General features: G+C 42.7%; 1 protein-coding gene and 1 pseudogene across 3 annotated transcripts in view; both read right to left on the bottom strand.

Annotated features, from left to right (window-relative positions):
• Window positions 1–277: 277 nt before the first annotated feature.
• Window positions 278–24,187, bottom strand: part of LOC100763099 — a 27,588-nt pseudogene continuing 3,678 nt past the window's right edge.
• Window positions 10,581–24,187, bottom strand: part of Adnp2 (ADNP homeobox 2) — a 22,506-nt gene continuing 8,899 nt past the window's right edge. For all 3 annotated transcript variants that reach the window (XM_027403650.2, XM_027403652.2, XM_027403651.2), the window contains 2 exons: window positions 21,164–21,253; window positions 10,581–15,351 (listed from right to left, as the gene is read on the bottom strand). In XM_027403650.2, the coding sequence (XP_027259451.1) occupies window positions 12,052–15,351; window positions 21,164–21,253 (3,390 nt within the window). In that variant the 3' untranslated portion in view covers window positions 10,581–12,051. The remainder of the gene's footprint in view (window positions 15,352–21,163; window positions 21,254–24,187) is intronic.

The raw sequence follows: 24,187 nt of genomic DNA, 5'->3' as shown, positions 1-24,187 counted from the left end.
GACTTCATGAATGGCAGAGAGGAAACTGCATCCCCGTGTTGTCCTTTACCCGGAATTTATTAAGTAAAGAAGTTGGTTTTGTTCTTTTGGAGAACTGTTTATTGCCCAGAAGTAGCTTTTGCTGAAGAATTGTTTCCTGGGTTTGTTTCTCAGTTGTGTGCCAAGGATCATCCACCATTTGTTTCTGAGCACAAGATAAAGATGCTCCCTGCATCTCAGTGCTAACCAAGCATCTCCTGTGTTGCTGCAGTAGCTTGGAATGTGTTTTTCCTACAAGTATTACAGAACCAAAAAAAAAAAAAAAATTGATGACCAGTTACTACAAGAATTGTTCTCAGCTAAGCTATCACTTGGTATATTGTGCTGAATACACTGGGTTTGATACCAAGATGGAAAGCTTTTTCTTACCATGCTTAAGTTGTTTGGCAAATGTGAATTGGTTTATGAACCAGTTTATTCAAGGGAACTTAATGGCGTCATATGACCTTTGTGAGCTCCTACATGTGAGGAACTACATGTGTTTAGCAGATGCCTGAGTGTATTTTTCTAAACAGACCTCTACTCCTACATTTTATTCCTTCCTTCAAAAAAAATCTATGTCATATATTAAATTTTTTGGTTTGTTTCTCATTTTGAAAAAAACTATTTTTTCCACGTCATATTCCAAATACATGTCTTACAAATATGAGTTAGTATGAGTCAGAAAACATCGTAGGGAAGGAAGCCATTTAGATCCTGGGAAAATGCTAATCAAAAAGTCAACATTCACCTATATGTGTCTGCTTCATGGGAAAAGCTCACCACCCAAAGTGCAAAGACAGAAACAACTAGCTTTTCTGCCACATGAGAATGGTGATCATCTTCAGAATTGTTAGATGACTTGCACATTGACTTTTAAAACAGAACAAGAGGATCTCTCACCAGAATGAATTTAGCTTTAGATCAATCTGGCTTTGACCCCAATCAACTCCAAAAGCCTGGCCAGATGCCAACTAGAGACTACTAGGTGTAACATTGTAGACTGTGGCACTTTCTATGAAGAAGACCTGTGAACCCAAATGAAAGTGAAGCATACTCAATCTAGCCCACTGAGGGCTCCACAGCACAGCTCGGTTCCTAAAGGAGCAGGGGGGCTGGGTTCTCAGAGGGGGCCTTCCTGCAGCCTCCGTCCATTTGTCCTGTCCTGCAACTTCTTGTCCTTGGACAATTCAGTTTTTCCCTAGAGGTAGGATTTCCCTCATTGTCTAAGTGACACCAAAGGAAAGTCATCTTATGAGCAGTATCTGGTTTTAAGCCAAAGGGATCCCACACACACACACAAAGAGTCACAACCAATGCCTATTACCCTTGCACCCTAGTAAAGATGTCAACAACTAAGACACTGTTGCTAAGTCAGCAGAGGCGAGAGGGCCTACATAATAATGAACTCATCACATTAAACTTTATTTATTAAAGGCTAAAAGTACTAATTACACAGGAGATTGCAGAACAAACGGCTATGTCCTTTGGGTAGTAAATGCTGGGACACTGGGCAGAAATGGCTTTACTTGAGGAGCAGGGAAAAATTTGCCTTGACCTAAGTTGGAGGCAGACTTGCTTTTGTTCCCAAATCTGAGAGTGCTCTTGGAGAGGTTGTACAATCTTTGTGACAGGGAACTTGATAAAGGACTCTTGACAAGTTGGAATTCAGGACTGGTCACAGGCCCCAGGAACCTCACTTTAATGTCTGGTATCTGTGGTGTTGGGTTTCCATTGCCACACTGGATGTCAGTGTTCTCTTGTTCCACCATCATGTACTGATTCCAGTACTCCAGGGGCAGAGAAGGCAGGCGCTCTACCACCTTGAGTTGATACTTGATGTCTTAGAACACTGTCACTGGGTCTGGATTAGGCACAGTATGGGCAACATTGTAGGGCCAAAGATTTTAGCTGGATTGGCAATATCCATCTTAGTGTTCGGACTCTGAGCCACTTTTTGCAAGTGGATCATGAGGAAGGCTAATAATGTGTCCCTGTTGGCCTGGGGTAACTCATTGACATGGCGGCTGTGCTGTTATCTCTGAGGCCTCCATAAAAGCTTTGCTTAGCAGAAGGGGTTCTTTAAGGTTTCGAAGAAAGTCAGGAGGTTACAGATGGCATGGATGCCATCCACTCTGCTGAGGAAGGGTAGAGTTGTCACTCTGAGGAATCTCTCTTTCAGCTCTTTTACTGTCCCATCACAGCCTGAGATCCTGTATAAGCCTGCCTCAGTCAGGCCTTGCTGCTCTATCTCATTCACACAGCTGACAATAGCAGGAATCATTGGAGAAGTCTGGGACACGAAATATGCCAACACTCCCTCTCTAATCTTAACCGGAGTTCCCGCCAGGGGAGAAATGCAGGGAAGGAGACATCAATCCCAACATTCTGGGTAAGAGAACAAATGATAGTCTCAACACTTCAAAGACAGCTTGCCAAATTTGATCCACTTTCCACGGGGAACACAAGATTCAGGATTTGAGACCAAGTCATGTGGGCACATGCCTCCATTGTGAGGTGTGCCTGAATTGTCTGTATCAAGCTCCAGTGGCCAGCTGTTCAGTGTGGAGTCACTGTTCACAGGTTGTAAAGAACCTGACCCCCCCCCCAAACTCCTGGTCCAAGCTGGCAATGTCTCAATAGTAGACACAGCTTCAATGGGTCCGCCATCACTTGGAAGTCACTGTAGTTTTTGCAACTATTGATTCATTTGCCTGGTCTATTGAGAGCCAATGGAGCAGATTTTCTTTACAGGACCAGGAGTGCCATCAATGAACTGTAGGCTGTTGGAGCGCTTCTATTCTCATTTCTTCATTTCAAAAGTCTTCACCAATGAAAAATCTCAGTCCAGTGATTCATGAGTCTTGTCAAAGCTGATTTCTGATAAAATGGAACCAGATTCATCAATGGTTGACAGTCTGTTGTTCCCAGGGTTGCCACTGGATGCTTGGCCTCAGCTGATTTTTGTTCCTGGCTTAGCTGAATGCTGCCAGATGTGTCACACACGAGTGTACTCTAATCAGCTGAATCTGTTGTTCCGGTTTTGCACATTCAGCCTCAGCTTGTCTCCATTTGATCTCTACATCTACTTGATTACATGCTTGCTTCAGCTTAACGTCCAGAGCACCACACCCGGGCTCCGCTTTCAACAACAGATCTTTGAATTTCTCCAGCTCCTGGTTGGTTCTTTGACACTTCTTCCGGAAATCCTAGAAGTCTTTGACAACTGCTCTCCTTTCCTTTATTGATAATCACCAACAGGAGCACAAGCTGGTCAAACAGAGTCCACAAATTCACCACAGTAGTATCCATCTTCGAGGCTCCCAGTCCCACACACATTCAACCCCGACAGGCCGGAGGTGCTCACTCTTCAGCCTCCGCACCCTAGGAGGGCTGCTGTGGTGCACCTCACTGAATTTTGGGAGTTTTTTGTTTTGTTTTGGTTTGGTCTTGTGTTTCTAGACAGGGTTTCTCTGTGGTTTTGGAGCCTGTCCTGGAACTCGCCATGTAGATCAGGCTGGCCTTTAACTCAGAGATCCACCTGCCTCTGCCTCCCAAGTGCTGGGATTAAAGGCGTGCACCAACAACGCCTGGCTAATTTTTTGGTTTTATATATCAGAAAATAAAAACTTTTTTGCTTTTAGTTAATGTGTTTTGCTGATATATTTCTGTTACTGTCTATTGCTATAAGAGACCATGACCAAAGTAATTTATAAAGGCATTTAATTGGGGACTTGCTTTCAGTTTCACAGGTAAGTCCATGACTGTCATAGCAAGGAGCACACCAGCATGCAGGCAGGCATGGTGCTGGAGCACTAGTTAGGAACTTACACCAGATACATAAGCATGAGACAGAGATGAGAGTGAGACAGAGATGAGGGTAGGAGATAGGCCTGGCATGGGCTTTTGAAACCTCAAAGCTCACTCACTCCCAGTGACACCACTTCAACAAAGCCACACCTTCTAACCCTTCCCAAACAGTTCCATTACTTGGTGACCAAGCATTCAAATATGTAAGGCACGAGGGCCACTCTCATTCAAACCACCACAGTATCCATGTCACACACCCAGAGCATAGATGCTGCCTGGGAGCCTACCTTCCAGCCGATAAAGTCAAGTAGGTTATTTAGCATTTTTGATTTTACATCAAACTGTCCTAGGGCATCTACACAGCTGAGGAACGAAGGGTTGCAGGCAATGCAGATCTGACTGATGCCTGCAGTTTCTGGAACTTATTATCAACATGGGTAGAAATTGTTTATTATATTACTGGTACCTACCTGTTTTGTGAAGATTACTACAATCCTGACCACTTACTCACAAATTATTTCCACCCCAGAGATGTCACGAGTAGTGTGTGTCTGTTTTTTAACATTTGGTGTGGTGGTCATTTTCACAATATTAATTCTACTGTCCCTGTGAACATGGGATGGCTTCCAAGTTTTAGTCTTTCTCAATTTCTTCAGAAACTTGAAATTTTCATTGTAGAAGTCTTTTCCCCCTCCTTGGTTAGTTTCATTCCAAAATATTGTATTTGAAGGTATTGTGAATTAGATTGTGCCAAGATCTTTATCAATATTTGTTGTTGTTGTGTAGAAAGGCTATTAATTTTTCTAAGTTGATTTTGTATTCTGCCACTTTGCTGAAATCATTTCTAGAAGTTTTCTGGGAGAATTTTTAAGATCTCTTATGTATAAAGTAACATCTGCAATTCAAAATGCTATTTCTTTTCTTATTTGTATACCTTTGCCTTATTGCTCCAGCTAGTTTTTTAGCACTATATTGAAAAACGACTGGGAATAGTGGACAGCTCATCTTATTCCTGACTTTAATGGGATTGCTTCAAGATTTTCTCTAGTTAGGATGTTGGCTGTGGGCTTGTCTTAGGTAGCTTTTATTATGCTGAGGTAGCTATTGAGATAATCTGTGATTTTTATCTTTAAGTCCATTTATACTATTTACTATATATTTAGGGACGTAAGTATGTTGAACTATCCCTGCATTTCAGAGATAATAAAGCCAACTTGAACACAGTGGATGATCTTGATATATGCCTGTTTTCAGTTTGCTAGCATTTTATTGAGGATTTTTGTATTTATCAAGGACATCAGTCTGCAGTTTTTGTTCTTTTTTTAACCTGGTTCTGATATTAATGTTAATACTGGCTTTATATATTGAGTTAGGGAGTGTTCTGTTTTTCTCTTTTTTAATAAGGGCTGGATGTAGATCTTTGGAAGTCTAGTAGATTCTGCTGCAAATCCTTCTGGTCCAGAGCTTTTTTTTAGTTGGAAGACCTTCAATTACTCTTTCAATGTTCTCATTTGTTATGGGTCTGTTTAGACTTTTGATCTCTTCTTGGCTTAACTTTGTTGGTTTGAATCAAGAAATTCGTCCATTTCTTTTAGATTTTCCAATGTAATGGAATAGAGGCTCTTTTAAGTATTACCTTACAATAGTCTGAATTTTACTGATGGTGTTGTAATGTTTCCTGTTCGTTCCTGATTCAATTCATTTGGATCATGTCTTTATTTGGTTAGTTGGACCAAGAGTCTGTCAATTTTGTTTATCTTCTCAAAGAACCAGCCCTTTCATTCAAGGATTTTTTTTTCCTTTGCTTCCATTTCATTAATTTCTGCTTTGACTTATATTTCTTGCCATCTACTAGATTGGGGTTTGGTCTGTTCTTGTTTTTACCCATTCTGTCTGTAATATGGTCTATGAACTCTTTTTTGGTTTTTCGAGACAGGGTTTCTCTGTGTAGCTTTGGAGCCTATCCTGGCACTCGCTCTGGAGGCCAGGCTAGCCTTGAACTCACAGAGATCCGCCTGCCTCTGCCTCCCGAGTGCTGGGATTAAGGTCTATGAACTCTTTAGGTAGAACAGACTGGTCTCTAAAAGATTCACCTGCGTTTGTCTCTCAAGTGCTGAGATTCAAGACGTGCAGCAACCATACCCCATTGTTTTTCCAAATACTGCAGTTGCAACATTATTTATTCATGCTCTTTCTGGTCTTTTAACATACACACTTTGAGCTACAACTTTCTCTCTTAGATCTACTTTTAATATGTCCCAAAGGTTTTGTTCTGTTGTGTTTCCATTTTCATTTAGTAACAGAAATTCTCTTATTTTTTATTTCTTTGACTCAGTCTACATTCAGTAATGAATTGTTTAATCTCCATGAGTTTGTGTACTTACTACAGATTTTCTGCTGTCAATTTTAAGTTTTATTTCATGATAGTCAGATAAGATACATAGAATTACTGCAGTTTTTCTGAATTTGATAAGGTTTGTTTTATGGTCTATGTTAGATTTACAGGTTCAATGCAATCCCAGTCAAAATACTTAACAACATTCTTCACTGAAATAGGAAAAGAATCCTAATATTCTTATGGAACCAGAAAAAAACCTTAGATAGCCAAAGCAATCCTGCGCAAAAACAATAATATTGGAGGGACTATCATTCTAGACTTCAAGATATACATACTATATTAATAAAAAACAGTATGGTAATTGCACAAAACAAACATATATGTCAATGCCAATAAAATAGAAAGCCCAAACATGAGTACATGTAACTATAGCCATCTGGTTGACAGTTGTCAATAATGCCAAAAATATTCACTAACGACAGCATCTTCAACAAAATAGTACTGTGGAAACTGGATATCCACATGCAGAGGAATGTAATTAGATCCATATCTATCATCCTGCACAAAAATTAACTCCGAATGGATCAAAGACTTCAATTTAAAGCCTGAAATGCTAAAACTGGTAGAAGAAAACATAGGCAGAGCCCTGCAAGATATAGGTGTAGGAAAGGATTTTTGAAAAGGATTCCACTATGCCCAGGAATTAAGGTTTTTCTGTACATCAAAGGCAACAATAAATTGGTTGAAGAAACGCACATAAAGGGAATCTTTGGTTTGAAACACTGGGCAGTATCTTGAGCATAATTAAGACCTCAAAGCCCACCTCCACAATTAACACACTTCCTCCAACAAGGCCATACCTAATCCAACAAAGCCACCCCTCCACCCCCGCAATACTGCCACACCCTTTGGTGGCCATTTTCTTTCAAACCACCATACCATCCTTAGCAATTGGTGAAATGTAAACTAAAACAATTCTGAAATGCCCTCTCATTCCAGTCAGTGGCTAAGACAATAACTAACAACAAATGCTGGGAAGGATGTGGAGAAAGGAAAGCCACATTTACTGTCAGTGGGAAAGCAAATGGTATGGCTTCTCTGGAAATCAGGGTGGAGCATCCTCAAAACCTACAAGTAAACCTACCACATGACCCAGTTCTACCACTTCTCAGCATGTGCCCAAAGGACTCAACATCAAATCCGAAGGACACTTGTTGTTTATTGCTGCCCTAATGACAATAGCCAGAAAATGGAAACAAACCAAATGTTCTTCCACAGATTACTAGATCATAAAAATGTGGTACACATACACAATGGAATACCATTCAGCTGTAAAGAAAAAGGCAATTCTGAAAATGCAGTAAATGGATTGATCAACTAAAGATTATATTGAGTAAGGTAACTGACACCCAGAAAGACAAACCCCGTATGTCCTCTCTCCTCTGCAATTCCTAGCTCCAAATCTTAAGACATAAGAAGATGGCATGAAGCAGCTGCAGAAACCAGAAGAGCAGAAAGGGACTGTGGTAGGGGTAGGGGTGCTTCAGAGCGGAACAGCAAGTCACCAGTGATATGGAGATATGGGAAAATGGGAGAGGTCAATATAGACGGTAGGACACACAAGTAACACCAAGGTTGCTTGATACAGCTTCAAGCAATTATTTTATATTTACCTGAAATTATAAATTATCTACAATATATATAATACTATATGCAGATATGCATACCTTAAGTGAAGATATGCAACTTGGGCTGACAACACTCCCCACAAGAACCTTAGACTATCTAATAAAAATTCCAGAAGCACTGGGAAGTGGTAGCACACACCTTTAACTCCAGCACTTGGGAAGCAGAGGCATGCAGAACTCTGTAAGTTTGAGGCCAGTCTAGTCTACAAAACAAGCTCCAGGACTGTTACAGAGAAACCTTGTCTCGAAAAACTAAAACAAAAAACAAACAAATAAAAAACCTAATTTGAGTGGTTGGTCAGGGTAGTCTAAGTGATTCATTATAGGTTACTGTCGCTGCCCTTGATTGCCTCTCAGAGACTGAAGGTTAAGTCCCTATTGCTGAAGACACGAGGACTTAGGACACATGACTCAGATTTTTCAAGGTGGATCTAACCCGAAAGCCTCCTTTCTGTGGTCTAGCTTCCATAGTACCCTGAAAGGGAAGGGGGTAGGGGGGAATCATTAGTCCTGTCCAGATACAATGCCTGTAAACCACAAAGACCAGCATGGCAAGATACCCTTAAAGGTCACCACAGGAATGCAGCTTGCTCATTAAAAACTGCTCAGAAAATGGCAAAGACCCATGCTCTATGTCTAGTATGATCACATGAAGGAACCCGATGAGCTGTTTTATAGGTGGAAAACAAGCACAGTGAGAAGAGGCTGGCATGCGTTCTCAGATCCAGAACGGGGTCAAACAGGTCATATCTAGGACTTAGCATCCAGGAGTTATATGGGAGATTTTGTTTCCAATACACTAAGTCCAGACACTGGCCTATTTTGATTCTAGGAACACGATGTGCTGTATTTGGCCAATAATGTACAGCTCTAAAGATGAAAGCTGTTGTAATTAACTCTCTTAAGGATTTACAGGAGTCTCCCCTAGATGTTCACCTTTGTAACAGAACAGACCCCAAAGTCCATTTTTATACCCAACCTGAAACCATATAGACATTCTAATCAGTAGCATTACCTGCCTTTATTGTCTCATTTATTCAACTCTTGGCTGTGCTTAGGAATTGAAGTCAAGACTTCCCGCATGCTAATCAAGCACTCTACCACCTACTAAATGGCATTTGTATCTCAACTTTTCTCTTTTTTAATTAAGACCACTGGATATGGAATATTATGTAGAATCTCAAGAACTGATGTAAGAAGCAAGCAAGCATATGGCTAGGAAATGTACAATACTGGGTATTGCAGAGGTGTATGCTGTTCAGTTCCTCATATACAGCTTCTCAGGAAACACCAGCAGTGAAGTAGATGACACCGGAAATCACCATCCCCTGCAGCATGGAGTGCAGGGTAAAGCTGTCCATTTTCTAGCAGGTAAAGGTGGCTTAGCCAGAAGACTAGCCTTAGAATTACTGCAATGGAAGTCTCAGCTGCCTTTTCACCCACCCTGGCTTGGACCTAGAGTAAGGACATCAGCAGTGGCTACCTTGATGTTTTCTAAGTACACTTCAAAACCCTGGCCATATGTCTTGATCATGCATATTGTCAAATGACAAATGCATTTACTCTGATCATTTGAAAGCATATAAAACCACCAGACAAACCTAGCTTTTAAAAATAAGTAAAAATTATCTTCAGAGCAAGATCCTTCTTTAAAAAGAGAGAGAGAGAGAGAGAGAGAGAGAGAGAGAGAGAGACCTTTTAAGCTGTTGGGGTGGCACAAGTCAGAATTCCAGCAGTCAAGTTTCAGGGCCAGGATCTCCTTGAGTTTAAGGCAGCCTGAGCTACTCAGCAATACCTTGTTTTTAAAAATAAATAAATAAATCAAGAAACTTCACTTTCAAGCTAGATCCTTTAGCATTTATGGATGTTTAAGCTCATAGTTAACATAGGTAAATAGTCAGGACAGTTATTGGGAGTTAGACATTTTGGAAGCTGGAGTGTCTGCTTGCATGCCTCCCGAGAAGCTAAGGCTTGAAGGTAACCATAAGGTAACTGGTCAGTAGCACCAGCCAACAGTGATGTCCTCAGGAAAGGCAGAGAATGACAAGTACAAAATAATAAAAGGATACAATGGGTTTGAACTGGAACAGTGGGCCATACTAGCAACATTTCTCTGGTGGGAGCTTTTGTTTTAAGTAGCAATGTTCAGCGAGAACTGCCTAAGTTATGACTGGCATCATTATGTGTAACAAAACCTTTTCTGTCTTGCTATCCTAACTTAACTAGGGCTTCCTTTCATTCTTCAATAATTTTGGGTACCCAGACTTAAGTGGTCCTAGCACATAGTTAAGTACTCTAGAATGAGCTCTAGATGGCTTCTATCTCCAGAAAGATGTCTCACAGCAAGATGTTCTATATATCTTGATATTTAAAAAGCTATATAGAAGCCTGGAGACAGCATGGTATCATGTCCAACCTTGGGCAAGTAAACTCACATCTAAAAGAATGACAAGCTTGTCCCATTTGGTGTTCTAGTTTTAGAACCAATCCAGGGAAATACCTCGAATCCTGAGCAGCCTGGACCACTGGTTGCTTATATGAGCCTTGGCTTCTGCCTCTGTAAGACACAAGTTACAGAGTAACATCTACATGAAAGGATATGGTAAGCCCAGGGCTGTAACACAGCAGTCAGGAGCACAAAGCCCCTGCTGGAGTAGCTGGGACCACAAGTATGCGCCACCCTGACTGAGAAGAATGTTTAATGTTACAAAAATTAAACAGTTCTATTTTCAGTGGTTTAACAAATTTTAATTCAAAATAGACACTCTGGAAATAATAAAAAAAAAAATAAAGTCCAACAAGCTCTGAATTTACAACAGAGTACACAAATAATCACAGACAACTGCCTGGAAATGAATATTAGAGCAATTACATGCAAGTATTATATTTTAAAAACTCTACATAGCAACACTGCAGTGCTTCCCAGAGGCCATCATCCCACTTGCTGCGCATCACTCAGACGGATGATTTTGACCGGAGCCGGCCAGTCCTCATTACCAGTTCTGGTCCTTTACATTATTTCATATCATGTAATTAAAAAAAAAAAAAAAGGCATCCACAGGACTGTGAAGATTTATCAGTCCACCTTCCATTCATCTCAATACCTGGGCCTGAGGAAAGCCTATTTCTCCGACTCTTAACACATCTACCCCAAGCTATTCTAACCAAAAACAGAGCTCATGGGCCACTGTCAACTTATGCCTGAAACCTGCACTCCACATCAAGTTGTATCTTGGAACTCACTCTGGAGACCAGGCTGGCCTCAAACTCACAAAGAGCCACCTGCCTTTAATCCCGAGAACTGGGATTAAAGGTATGAACTACCATGCCCAGCTTTCATCGTTTGTTTTTAGTGGTTCTGTGACTGGAACTCAGAAATCCACCTGGATTAGTTGTGTCTATATGCAAACGCAGGAACCCCATGTGTGTCATGGTCCTTGCTTCCTACTAGTTTATCAGCAGTTCCAGGGAAGGAGGCATCCAGGTGTTTTCAGTTATTCTAAAGGCACTAAAGACTTGTCTCCCTTTCAATGGAGGAAGGACAAGACAGTCAGTCTGCGCTGGGGAGCACTTCTGTTCCTGCAGAGACTTTATTCATAAAGCAACACTTGATTATTTACTACACACCAGACCTCAGGCTCAGGGTATTTTTAATAAATGGAAACATTTGGTTGTTTACAGATTATGATATTTTTAAAAAAAATAGCTGTCAGGGAAAACCTAAGAGATATAAATCAAATGTGTGCTCTTAAGCAGACAGCATTCCCAGCATCAGCAGAAGTTAAAGCTTACAAGTGTGTCCTCAGAGCCCATAGACTTCAGAGTGCTTACTCCTCTAGACATGGACATAGCTGCTGTCTGTCAACTGAAGCTGAGCAATGCTTTCACTTTCTATTAATTAAGTATTCTCAAACAAGCAGAAATTTCCTAAAATGAAAAACAAGTATTTGTAGATTCCAGGTTGTTACTATTGATACTGACACTCCTGGGAAAACAAGGCGTGCATGGAATAACAAAGATTTAATTTACATGACAGAGGAAAAAACTGAAACAGTTGCAAACCAAGCTGCAGGGAACAGTCCATCTGTGGAAGTGTGTGCTTCCTTACCAGGCTTTCTGAGCACCTGGAGCACCTTGAAGGGCCTCAGACACTTAGAACAAAGCCTGGGCGCATCCAAAGTCATCCAGACTTCAGACCTAGTCTTCTTCTACAGGTTGTGAGTCACACTCAAAGTTCAGTCTATGTTTAACATTTTTTAGTTCAGACATATCAAAACCTAGAAGTACAGAGGGCTTATGAGTTTTTATTGCTTTCATGCAAATATACCTTCTTTTCCCAAAAAATGAAGCCACGTCAATTTTCCACACCCATAAGAGTGAAGACAGTAGTTCCACTTCTTTTCTACTAGGATACGGTCTCTTGTGGAAATAATCTCTAAGAAACTGTTTTTTGTCCTCATAGGAGCGGCTTCCATACTTGGTGGGATCCAATGCTAACAGCTGCAGAGAATCGTCACTGGCCCCTGGCCCCTCTGTCCTGCCTTCATTCCTCTGTCTCTTCAAAGGCATAGCACTCAGCCCTCTCTCTGAACCCGGGATTGCAATGGTGTCTAGAGTGAGCTGGGGCTTGTCCCCATCCCCCTGGTCTTCTGTCCCCAGGTGGCCTTCTGGTAGCTTTCTCTTCACAGCAAAAGTGGAGTCAGGGATTACTTCCCCGTTAACCAACAACAGTTCACTGCTCTCAATAAAACCTGGCTGGACTTGCAGGTCTGAGCTGCTGTCCTTGGGAGCACTTCTACAACGGAGCAAATGGACAGCAATGGCTCCTAAGGTCATGTTTCCAGTGTAGACCCCACAGCAGTGGATGCACTTAAAAGCTGGAGACCTGAGCATTGTGTGGACTGTGGGCATGACATGGTGCCTCTCCTTCAGATGTAGCTCATAGGCATCAGCAGTCAAAAATGTGCCAAAGCAAAAGGGGCAGGTCAGCTTCTGTCTGCTGGGCACCTTTGGTGAGACCTCGGGCTGAGGCCTCACCTTGACATACACGGGCACCAGTGATTTGGAGTGTATTCCAGCAAGGATAGCCAGGTATACCTCTCGCTCTCCAAGCTTCTCTCGTGGCAGTATGGTAATGAAATCCAGATGGGGGAACAGCAGGTTCCCATCAGCATCTAAGTCCAGCTGGAAACCTCTGTTACTGTAGTCCATAGACAGCCTCTTCTTGCCCAGGTGCTTAGTCCTGCTGTGCTCCACAAGGCCCCGGACATCATGAAAAGTGCAGGGACAAAACAGGCACCCCAAGCCATGCATGAGCAAATGGTGCATCAGCTCTTCCTGTGAGACCAGGCACTTACAAGAGAGGCAGCGCACGGTCTTCTCCCTCATCCACTTCAGAAATGGGGCACATGCAGCAAGCTTTTCAGGTTCAAGTTTCTCACCAGATTTGGACTCACTCTGCTTGTGAACCACTTCCATGTGAACCTGGTAGACGTTAGCAGGAAAAAGCTCATTGCAAACCTGGCAGAGCTGAGACTCACTCTGCTTGTGAGCCACCTCCATGTGAACCTGGTAGACGTTGGAAGGGAAGAGCTCATTGCAAACCGGGCACGTTTTCCACTGCTTGGCCTGTCTGAGTGCCTGATTTGCATCTGCCACAGGCGAGGTTGCCTGAACAAACACACTAGGGGCAGGGCTCACTAACACCTGTGGGGAGGGCAGGCTAGGCAAGGAGCTAGCCATATGTGTGCCCGAGCTTGAGGGCAAGAACTGCACTGGCACCTGAGATGGTGGTGCAACAGCTGCAAGGCCTCCACCAGAGGACACAGGCAAAGTGACAGACACTGGGGCCAGTGTATAGGTGGGGATTCCATTCACCTGTTTCCCAGTTGGAATGAGCTGTCTGAGAATAGAGCCTGAAGTGAGGAAAGTAGTGTTTTGTGAGGTTCCAGCTCTCACTGCATGGCTCACAGGCAAGATGTTGGTGCTGACAGATGGACTGAGCTGCAGTACACCAGGCCTCACAGGTGGGCCCACAGGAAGGACTCCTGATGTTACTGGCTGACTGAGCTGAAGAACACCAGAGCTCACACCCTGATTCACAGGAACAACAGCTGAGGAGACAGTCTGGTTTGAGAGCAGCGCAGGTGGTACCACCTGGCCTGCAGGGAGAACCCTCAAGGGCACTGTCTGGCCAGGAGGAAGAACACGAGATGGAGCCGTCTGGCCAATAGGAAGAACTGATGACTGGACCACTTGACCAGCGGGTAGGACACCAGAAGTGGCTGTCTGCCCAGGGATCACTCCTGCAGTGGTCACCTGGCCTGTAGGAAGAACTCCTGATGGGACTGCCCGACCTACAGGAATCACCCCTGAAGAAGCAGACTGCAGAGCCCCTGAGTTGACAGGGGCACTCACAGGCAAGACACCGGGCCCAACAGGTCTGTTTAGGGGACCCACGGGTCTACTTATGGACCCCACGGACTGAGTGAGGGGTAAAACTCCAGGACGGACAGCTTGATTCACAGGAAGGATGCTTGCTCCAACAGACTTATTTACAGGCCCAACTGGCTGAGTCAGAGGCAGCACAGAAGTACTCCCAGGCTGATTAAGTGGAACACTGTGTGAGAGAAAGACGGGTGGGGGAGCTGATGGCTGCAGGGTAAGGCTACTCTGGCACACAGGCAAAGGGCTGGAGACCAGAGTTACATGAGACTGGGCAGTGGTTGGTGGGGAGTGTGTAAGGCTTCCAGAAGTGCCTGAGGCCACAGTCACCGGCTGCACAGTGCCAGGGCTTTGGTTGTTCTGTGGCAAAGCAAGATGGAAGCAAGGAGAAGGGGCTGTGATGGTTGGAGCACTGCTGTTTGGCGGTAAGGCCAAGTGGGTCACAGGTTTTGGAGCAATATGCATTTGCTTCAGAAACCCAGTCCTCTTGATGTGTTCTGAAATCACCGACCTCAGCTTATTCTCCAAGTCCCTATGTATATCTGATGTCAAAATGTGATACATCAGGGCATCCTGACTGCTGGCAATAGCGCTGCATTTTTTACAGTAGTACCTGTCAAATGTCAGGATCTTATCCACAGAAACAGGGTCACTTGCTTTTGGTTGCTCTATTTCCTCTGTTCTAAAACCAAAGTAGGAGTTAATTAAGTAATGAAAATGGGCCACCAGCACATGCTTCTTCATGCTGTAGTACAAGGTGTTGGAAAAGTTACACTTTAAGCACGTGAAGCTGATCACATCACTCCTTGATGTCTTCGCTTCGCCTAGAATATTCACGGTGTAGCTCTGGACTCTCCGAGCAGGCGCATGGAACATCCTGAAATGCTTGCCCACTACCCTGGGCTGTGAAGCAAACGGGCAGTTGGGGCATGAGATCATCAGCTCCTGGTCAGCCTCGTCTTCGTGGTATCGATGCAGGTGGTTTTTTAGGGAGGTGAGCACCTTTGTTGAGTACCTACAGAGACTACAGCAGTACGGCTTTGTTCGGTATCTCTGTCAAAAGAGGAGAGAGGCTTAGGCACAGTGACAAGTTGCTCTCCCTCGCCTGTGTGCTTCCCTACAGAACTCCAAGGAGCACTGTGCATCCCAGCTGATGTATTCACCTAGGAAGCCATGCATACCCTTGTCCTTGGCTTTGCCACCACAGAAGGTTCATGAGTGAAAAGCGGTTTCTACACAGAGCTGTGCCCCAACAAAACTACATTTATGGGTTCTTAACGCCAGTTATACATAATTTTTCCATGTCCTGAATAGTATTCTTTTTGCTTGTTTTTTGTTCCCCAGAGACAGGGTTTCTCTGTGTAACAGCTCTGGCTGTCCTGGAACTTTGTACACCAGGCTGGCCTTGAGCCCATAGAGATTCTCCTGCCTCTGCCTCCCAAGTACTGGGATTAAAGGCAGACATGTTTCTTTTTTAAATATTTATTTTTGCATGTTGGTGGCAGCACATGCCTTTAATCCCAAAACTTGAGAGGCAGAGGCAGGCGCATCTCTCTGAGTTCAAGGTCTATAGAGCTAGTTCCAGGACAGTGAAGGCTATAGGGAGAAATGGGAGGGAGGGAAGGACGGAGGGGGAGGGGAGAAAAAGAAAATTCAATAGTCAATTCAATATTTGCTCTTTAGTTATACAGACAAATTCCTTGATATTACTGTGATTTATCTTGCACAGTCCAGCTTTGTTGTGTGTTCTCTGTGTGTGTGTGTGTGTGTGTGTGTGTGTGTGTGTGTGTGTGTGTGTGTAAGGGGCGGAGCAGGGGGCGGGAGATGCAAAAATACTGGGATAAAGATTACTAAAATAAGGATGTCAGCAAACATTGTCAAATAAGGTAAACTGGAGAAAGCATATTCATTCTCCAACAGCACTACTGCATTTGCTGGCCCAGCAAGTCAAGAAGGCATGCTAGAAACAGAGCTGGATGGTACCTTCCTTCTTACTGTACCTGCAGTTATGATACATCAGAAAGCCCTGGGTTTCTCACTGCCAGATCAAGTGTGCATAAGCTGTACTTTGCACTGTTGCTCCGGAGACAGCTTCGTCCTCAAACTCCATATGTATGTGTTCGAGTACATAATACATTCATGTGTGTGCACAGACGGCCTCAAGAGACTGCTGGGTGTTCTGTCATTCTGTGTCTCAGTGAACCTGAAGCCAGACTGGTCAACAAGGCCCAATGACCCTTTTGTCCCTCCAGAGCACTGGGGTTACAAACCTACACATAGCCACACCTGGCTTTTACGTCAGTACTAAGGATCCATACTTGTGTCTTGCTTTCACAGCAAACTTTCCCAAAAAGCCATCTCCCCAGCCGGTGTCCTCAAACATTTTGAACCTGGCACTAATTTGGCTAGCTACCAATGACAGTCCATTCAGATATCTGTTTCCACAGAGAAGTCTTTCTTTAAGGCAGTGTGACTAAACACAGTATTTACAGATCTCAAACAATTTAAAATGGGACATCCAAATGGGACACCACTTACAAGTTAGTTTAAAACACTCACTGGAAATCAATCCATTTCTATCACCATAATAATAGTAACTTGCAGCTAGCTCTTCAGTCAGTATGGAAGGGGGAGGAGGGATCATTTCATGAAGACTATCCTCAGACTGCAAGATGGCTTAGTGTGAAAAGAGACTTGATGCCAAACCTGACGACCCAAGTTCATCCCTTGGATTCTACAGGGTCAAAGCAAAGAGCTGATTACCACAAGCTGTCCCCTGACCTGCACATTACATGTGTGCCCACACAGACATATACAAACAAACAAAGATTATAAACAAGAACACAACTCTCAAGAAGAGAGGAGTCTGAAGACTAATTTTTAAATATTTAGAAAACTATTTCCTGACCTAGATAAAATCTTCCTGGTTTTCTGTGGCTAACCGTTTCTGACCGTTTCTGGAGGCTACCACAGTGCTTCTGTTTGTCCAGGGCGTATGGAGATGGAGAGTGATACTCACATACTCTTGGATATATGAGCCTGGTTTCAACACTCTCCCTCAACTGTGGATCTCCCACAAAAAGGGAACCTCATGCTTGATCAGCAGAACATCCCACCACACCCGTTCTGGATCGGATCTGAACACTAAATGTACACCCCAAGGTACTATAGTCCTCAGGTAAGTGATTTTATACAACCCTCCCAGCTTTACTTCATGGAAGCCACCTCCCAGATCATTTTAACCTGCATGCCCTTCTGCTCAGAAAACCAAACTGATATTGCTCCCTTTCTGGGCAACTAAAGTTATAATAATGAGATCTTGTACAGTTCTTTGAGAACCTGGTTCTGCTGCTGCCCTATAAATTTAGTATTTTAGCTTAAAAAAAAAAAAAACAAAATCAAAAACAGATTTCTACATTCTATGTGTAACAAAAATTGCTAAGCCTAGAAAAAAGATTCTGGATTTTGCATTAATTACTAGACAATGCACAAAAAATAAGCTTCAGAACCCAGAATGGTAAAGAGCCCTGTGGCCAACATAGGCTCACACAGCTCAGAGATTCGTAGCGCTACAGTGGTAATTGAACGCTTCCTTCAACCCAGTCAAAAGCAGAGAAAACATAATCTGCAAACTACATTGCAGCAATAGCAGTAACACCAGAGACGACAATTCCAGTTCCACATCCAAACCAGCAATTCCTTGTTCACACAATGGGGTATTAACCACACTTTCTTTTCCATATTTGTCTTCTAAACAAACAGTACATCACAAGACTCCAACAAAGGCCAACATCTTCATCAAATATAACTCGTGGGCCTTCTGGCCAACGAGCTAGCCAGTGCAGTTGTTACTGGCTGGAAGAGGTTCATTTTCTGAGTTTGCCTATGCTGGGGCTCCTGGTCAGGCTGGAAACTCAGGTGAGGCATCATCTGTCTCTCAGCTGTATCAGAGCCGATAGACATAGGGTACAGGATGTTGCACACCAACCAGAGTGGCACTCCACAAGCTCAGTGCCAGTGTCCCTGCGCTGAGGCAGCATGGAACTTCAGCAGCTGGCACACAGGTGCCATCAAGGGAGGTTCCCTATACTCAAGATTTGCTCTGGCAAACAATTTTTCTCTGCAACTGATCCACAGAACCCAAAAAACTTTCCCTGCCTTTGATCCAGTCTTACCACTCCCACCTTATATAATGAATACTGACTCCTGGATCACTTAAAATACCCAAAGCTTACAATAAATCAACACCAAATCAGATCTTTGCTTTGCTTTGCTTTGGGGATGGGTTCTGTTTTTGTTGCTTTTGTTTTTTGAGGATCTCCCTGCATACCAGAATTACAGGTGTGTGTCCACATCACACCCACACTGACCCAGCCTTTGTGTAAACATCAAAATAAACTTGTTCAGCTGTGACTATCATGATGCCAAGAGAGAGGTTTCTGATCAGGGCCTTTTTGGATCTCTGGGAATCTCACTGTCATCCGTGATATAGATCCTCTAACAACTTCCACTGCTCTTTTAAGGAAGTTAGCATACAGTGAAAGAAAATACCTGGTCTCATCCCTAAGTCTCTAACCCTCTTCTTCCTGTTCTTGTCACCTAGTGAATACACCATGTATATAAAAACTGCTGCCCCTTAACACAAACATGCCCCCCTTCTAATTCAGATCCTCTTTAAAACTTTTAAATCTAGGTTCAAAAATGAAAGAAAGCATTCAGTGTGTGTTTCTGAGTCTGATGTTACTTATAAAATATTAACAGTTTCATGATTGATTTGTGTGTCATCCTTGCATAGAGGCCTGCTACTCTTCTTTCCAATTTTACTGCATGGACTCCTGAAGATAGCACCATCACTTTGTACCCATACAGGATCCAGCTATGAGACATGCCTGACTGATTAGCAGTACCTATTGCCAATTTGCCATCTTCGTAGTAGTTAATTACTTTTATTTTGTTTCCAGGCCTCTTAATGGCAATCTTAGCAATGTTTTTATGTATGTTAGGGGCTATAGTTAACAAAACAAGCATAAGGAAAAGCTGAAAGGCATCAGGTGACAGTGGAAGACAAGACAAATGAAGCTGTTGTCCTAAGGGCACAGATTTACCAGAGCCTGTCCTGTCTTTTCTAAGTCAGGACAGGTTCTGGTAAATACAGTCATATGCCAACTTAGGAATGCTTAACAGTGATGGGCCACAAAAGCATACCATTTTTTTAAAGATTTTATTGTATTTATATTTTATGTATATGAATGCTTGCATGTGTACCTGCAGGCCAGAAGAGGGCATCAGATCCTCTTATAAGTGGTTGTAAACCACCATGTGGTTGCTGGGAATTGAACTCAGGACCTCTGGAAGAGCAGCCAGTGCTCTCAACGTCCGAGCCATCTCTCTAGCCGAAATGCATACAATTTTAAGAACTAAAGAGCCTCTTTTACATTGTTTCACTCACCTCTTTCTAGTATGGTGACACAGCAAAGCCTTGTCTTTGATTAGAAGCGACTGTATAACGATCCTTGATTTAGTAATTCTGAATAAATGCTGTAACATCAAGTGCCTAGTCACACATCATAAGGACATTCCAGTCAGTGGGAGACTGCATGTACAAAGGTGATTATTTGAGATTATGATGGAACTGAAAATACCTGTTTTCTAGGGATGTAGGTCAGAGAGTAGTCTTCTAGCAGAGCTAGAAGAGGCAAGAGAAACAGAAACTAAATGAGAAGAAACACAGTGAAAAGTTTAGCTGAAGAGTCTGTAGACTTCCAAAGGTTCCTCACAACTACTGACAAGGACCCAAGGCACATGTGTACCGTGAAAGAGACACAGGCCAGGCAAACTGTGTGTCCCAGGGGCCTCACAACACACCAGATGGTCACTTAGGTGACCTGGAGGATGCAGCCTATCAGAAGGGACAGCTCCTGATACTACTGCCACAAAGCCCCTCCACTGGGATGGGAAGTAGGAAGTGTCAACCCTGATCTCAATCTCAACAGGCCTAGGTGGGAGAGTGTTTTGTGAATGTGTGTGAGTGTGTGATGGGTATGAACGGGTGTGTGTGCAGGGAGAGGGGGGGGGTGCATGTGCATCTTAGCTTTTTAACAAAACCTGGAAATAAACACAGAAAATTAAAAGGAGGTAAAGCATATGAAATAAAGGTATAAGGAGAGAATATTTTCATGCAGATGTACAATACTTTTATTTTAAGCCAATTCTTTTTTTTTCAAAAGTTAAAAAGGTTAAACTTATAAAGTGAAATATTAAACTAAGGTTAATTATTGAGGATTTTTGTTGTTGTTGTTTTTATTTTTTCAGATAGGGTTTCTCTGTGTTAACAGCCCTGGTTGTCCTGTAAGTCATTGTGTAGACAAGGCTGGCCTCACACACACACAGAGATCCACATGCCTCTGCCTCCAAGTGCTGGGATTAGGTGTGTGCCACCATTTCCCAGCTTTGCAGTACACTTCTCTATGTAATCTTACACAGGTTTGTAAGATTAGTATTGCCACAAAAATGCAATATATCACTCTATGACCTAGACAACAGGTATTTTCAGTTCCATTATAATCTCAAATAATCACCTTTGTACATGCAGTCTCCTACTGACTGGATGTTACAGCATTTATTCAGAATTACTAAGTCAAGGGTTCTTTGTATAGTCTCTTCTAATCACAAAGCTTGGCTATGTCACCACACTGTGCATGTGGAAACTGTCATCATCCACAATCCTGCAATGAACAACCCTGAGCTCTGCATCTTTCCCACGCATGAACAGACCTTCCAAGTGACCAGCAGCCCTAGTAGCCATGGTGTATGGCTTCAGGTTAGTTCACGGTCCCTAATGAAAACACATTACAAAAATACATACCACTTTCTTTCCAGAAGGTTCCCAAAGAGAAACATCTCCCCATGATGTATTATAAAAGTACTTCTCTCCTGGATCAAAGCCTTTAAGATCCTTAAGAAAAGAAAAAAGAAAAAGAAAGAAAAACCATTATGTGACAATTTGTGAGTTACAGAAATATTTAAAGCTGGAAGTGATGGTATATGCCTATAATCCCAGCTACTCAGGATGCTGAAGTAGAAGGATTCCAAAGTTCAAAGCCAGCCCGGGCAATTTAACAACACCTTGTTGCAAGCCGGGCATCAGTGGCACAGCCCTTTAATCCCAGCATTTGGTGTATCTCAGTGAGTTTGAGGCCAGCCTGGTCTATAGAACGAGTGTCAGGATAGGCTCCAAAGAGAAACCCTGTCTCCAAAATCCAAAAAACAAACAAACAAAAAAAAACATTTTGTTGCAAAACTAAAATGGTGAAAGATTAAACAACAGTGGTAGAGCATTTGCCATACATCTGAGGCCCTAAGTATAATTCCCTTCTAACAAAATTAAATCCATGATCAAGTAATCTGGCACCTAAGACATCTTTATGGGGGGAAAAAATGGAAGTACAGTCAATAACAAATGTTTACATTTAAAGTATGAGTATCAAGAAAAAGGTTTAAATGATCCATATTACAACTACATTCTATAAGAAATAAACAGAGATCTCCCAAAAGAAAATGTTATCTACATTTCATACATATAAGCAAGGTCTTACTTACATGTATACATAAAGTATACATAAAGATTCTAAAACTCATGTAGCTTTGTGAACACATATAAATATACTGTAAGTCAAAGAGAAAAACCAACGTCTATGCTCAACAGTCCTTTTCCAATAGCACTTTACCACTATTTAATCTGCTTGTGGAACATAAAGAAGAGTGTGTTTCTAGTTTTCTCTTGATCACCTTTTGGGGCATACCTGTTAGGCAGGGTCTAGAACATACTCAATGTTTTCTTTTTCTAAGACAGTTTTATGTGTAGATGTTCTGCCTACATGTCTGTGTACCACATGCCTGGTGCCCAGAGGCCAGAAGAGGACATAATCCCCTAGCATTAAAGTTAAAGATGCTCGTAAACCACCAGATGGATGCTGGGGGTCCAACCTGGGTCCTCTAAAAGAACAGCCAGTGCTCTCAACTGCTGAGCAACAGAACCACCTGCATGCTCTAACCTTTTGGCATCAAAACACAGAGAACAGAAATTTACTACAAATGGGAAGACCAGGAAAACCTGAAGAAAAGGAGTGTCATGATTTACCATCTGGAAAGATCACTAGCTACTTTGAAAGGTGACATTTCAAAAGGTTGAACAACCTCTGTGGTCACTAAGGACCAGATGAGCCTGTTTTCAGCAACACTTGGAAGCCCTGAACATAGGCCAGTTGACAGACAAGGGTAACCAAGAAGCCAGCAAAGTCACCCTGCAGTACAAGCATGGGGAATACACCCTGTTTTCCCTACATGCACAGAAACAAGAATCTCAACAGAGTACTATAAGCCAACCTCTCTGAATGTGGCATTTAAATTTCACTTTTGACACAACAACCAGCTGTATTTTATAACACTTACAGTTTACAATACTTACCAAAGGTTACCTTTAATAATCAAGAAGGAATTAGCTGAATCACAGCAATGGTAATTAATACAACTGCCTTTACCTAACCAATGCTAGTACCCTGTCTCATGGCTTGCTCTTCGGGCTTTCTTATAGAACCCAGGACCACCAGTCAGGAATGGCACCTCCCACAAAGGGCTGGACCTCCCCCCGCCGATCAATCACTAACTAAGAAAATGCCTTCCACGTGGATCTTATGGATGCATTTTCTCAACTGAGGTTCCCTCCTTCCAAATGACTCTAGCATGTGTCAAGCTGATATAAAACTAGCCAGCACAAAACAGGACCACAAAATCCAGCAATCATAAAACTCATAATGTTCAGTATCTAGTCAAAACATTTCAGCTATCCAAACAGCAGTAAAATATTATCCCAAACCAGGAGCACAAGCAATAATAGGTAACACAAATATATGTGCCTTGAGATGGCTGAGCACGAAAAGGTGAAAGGAGAGGGGCTGGAGAGATGATTCAGTGGTTAAGAGTACTTGCTGCTCTTCCAGAGGACCCAGGTTCAGTTCTCAACACAAGGCAGGTGACAACTAACTGCCTCTAACTCAGTACTGGCAAATTCGACACACTCACAATTCTGGCTTCCACAGACACCAGCCACACAAAATGGTTCACAGACATACATACAAAATACTCATACACGTGTAATAAAAATAAATATTCAAAAGGGGGGGGCAGAAGAGATGGCTCAGCAGTTAAGATCAGTTGTTGCTCTTACAAAGGGCCAGAGTTTGAGTCCCAAGTGGAGTTTGATTCTCATTAATGGCTTCAGCTCCAGGGGACCCAATGGCCTCTTCTGAGCTCTGCAGGCACCATGCACACACATGGTACACATACATACATATAGGCAAAGATTCAGAGACAAAGTATAATTTAAACTTCTAAAAAAATATAATAAAAAAGGGAAAAGTGGAAGGAGAAAACTGTCCCCACAAAGTCCTCTGACACCCACATATACCTGCACACATGCACACAGTAACAAAAATCAAATTTTAAAAAAGGAAAGAGGGCTGGAGAAATGATTCAGTGATTAGCAGCACTCATGCTCTTCCAGAAAGCCCAGTTCAATTCCCAGCACCCACATGGTGGCTCACAACCTGTAAATCTAGTTCCAGAGGCTCTGGTGCCCTATCTGGCCTCCTGAGATACAGGCATGACAGTGACACAGATACAGATGCAGGCAAAACATTCATGTTTATGATCTTTTTAATCTGTTTTTATCAGGAGGGTGGTTTTTTGTGTTTGCTTGTTTGTTTTTCAAGACGGTTTCTGTGTAGGCCTGGCTATCCCAGAACTCTATCTGTAGACCAGGCTATCTTGAACCCAAAAATTCACCTGCCTCTACCTTTCGAGTGCTGGGATTAAAGGTATGCACCACCAC

This window comes from Cricetulus griseus, chromosome 2, assembly GCF_003668045.3.
Source record: "Cricetulus griseus strain 17A/GY chromosome 2, alternate assembly CriGri-PICRH-1.0, whole genome shotgun sequence".
In the NCBI taxonomy this organism is placed as follows: domain Eukaryota; kingdom Metazoa; phylum Chordata; class Mammalia; order Rodentia; family Cricetidae; genus Cricetulus; species Cricetulus griseus.
Note: the sequence above shows the minus strand (reverse complement) of the source record. Positions and strands in the feature narration are given on the sequence as shown.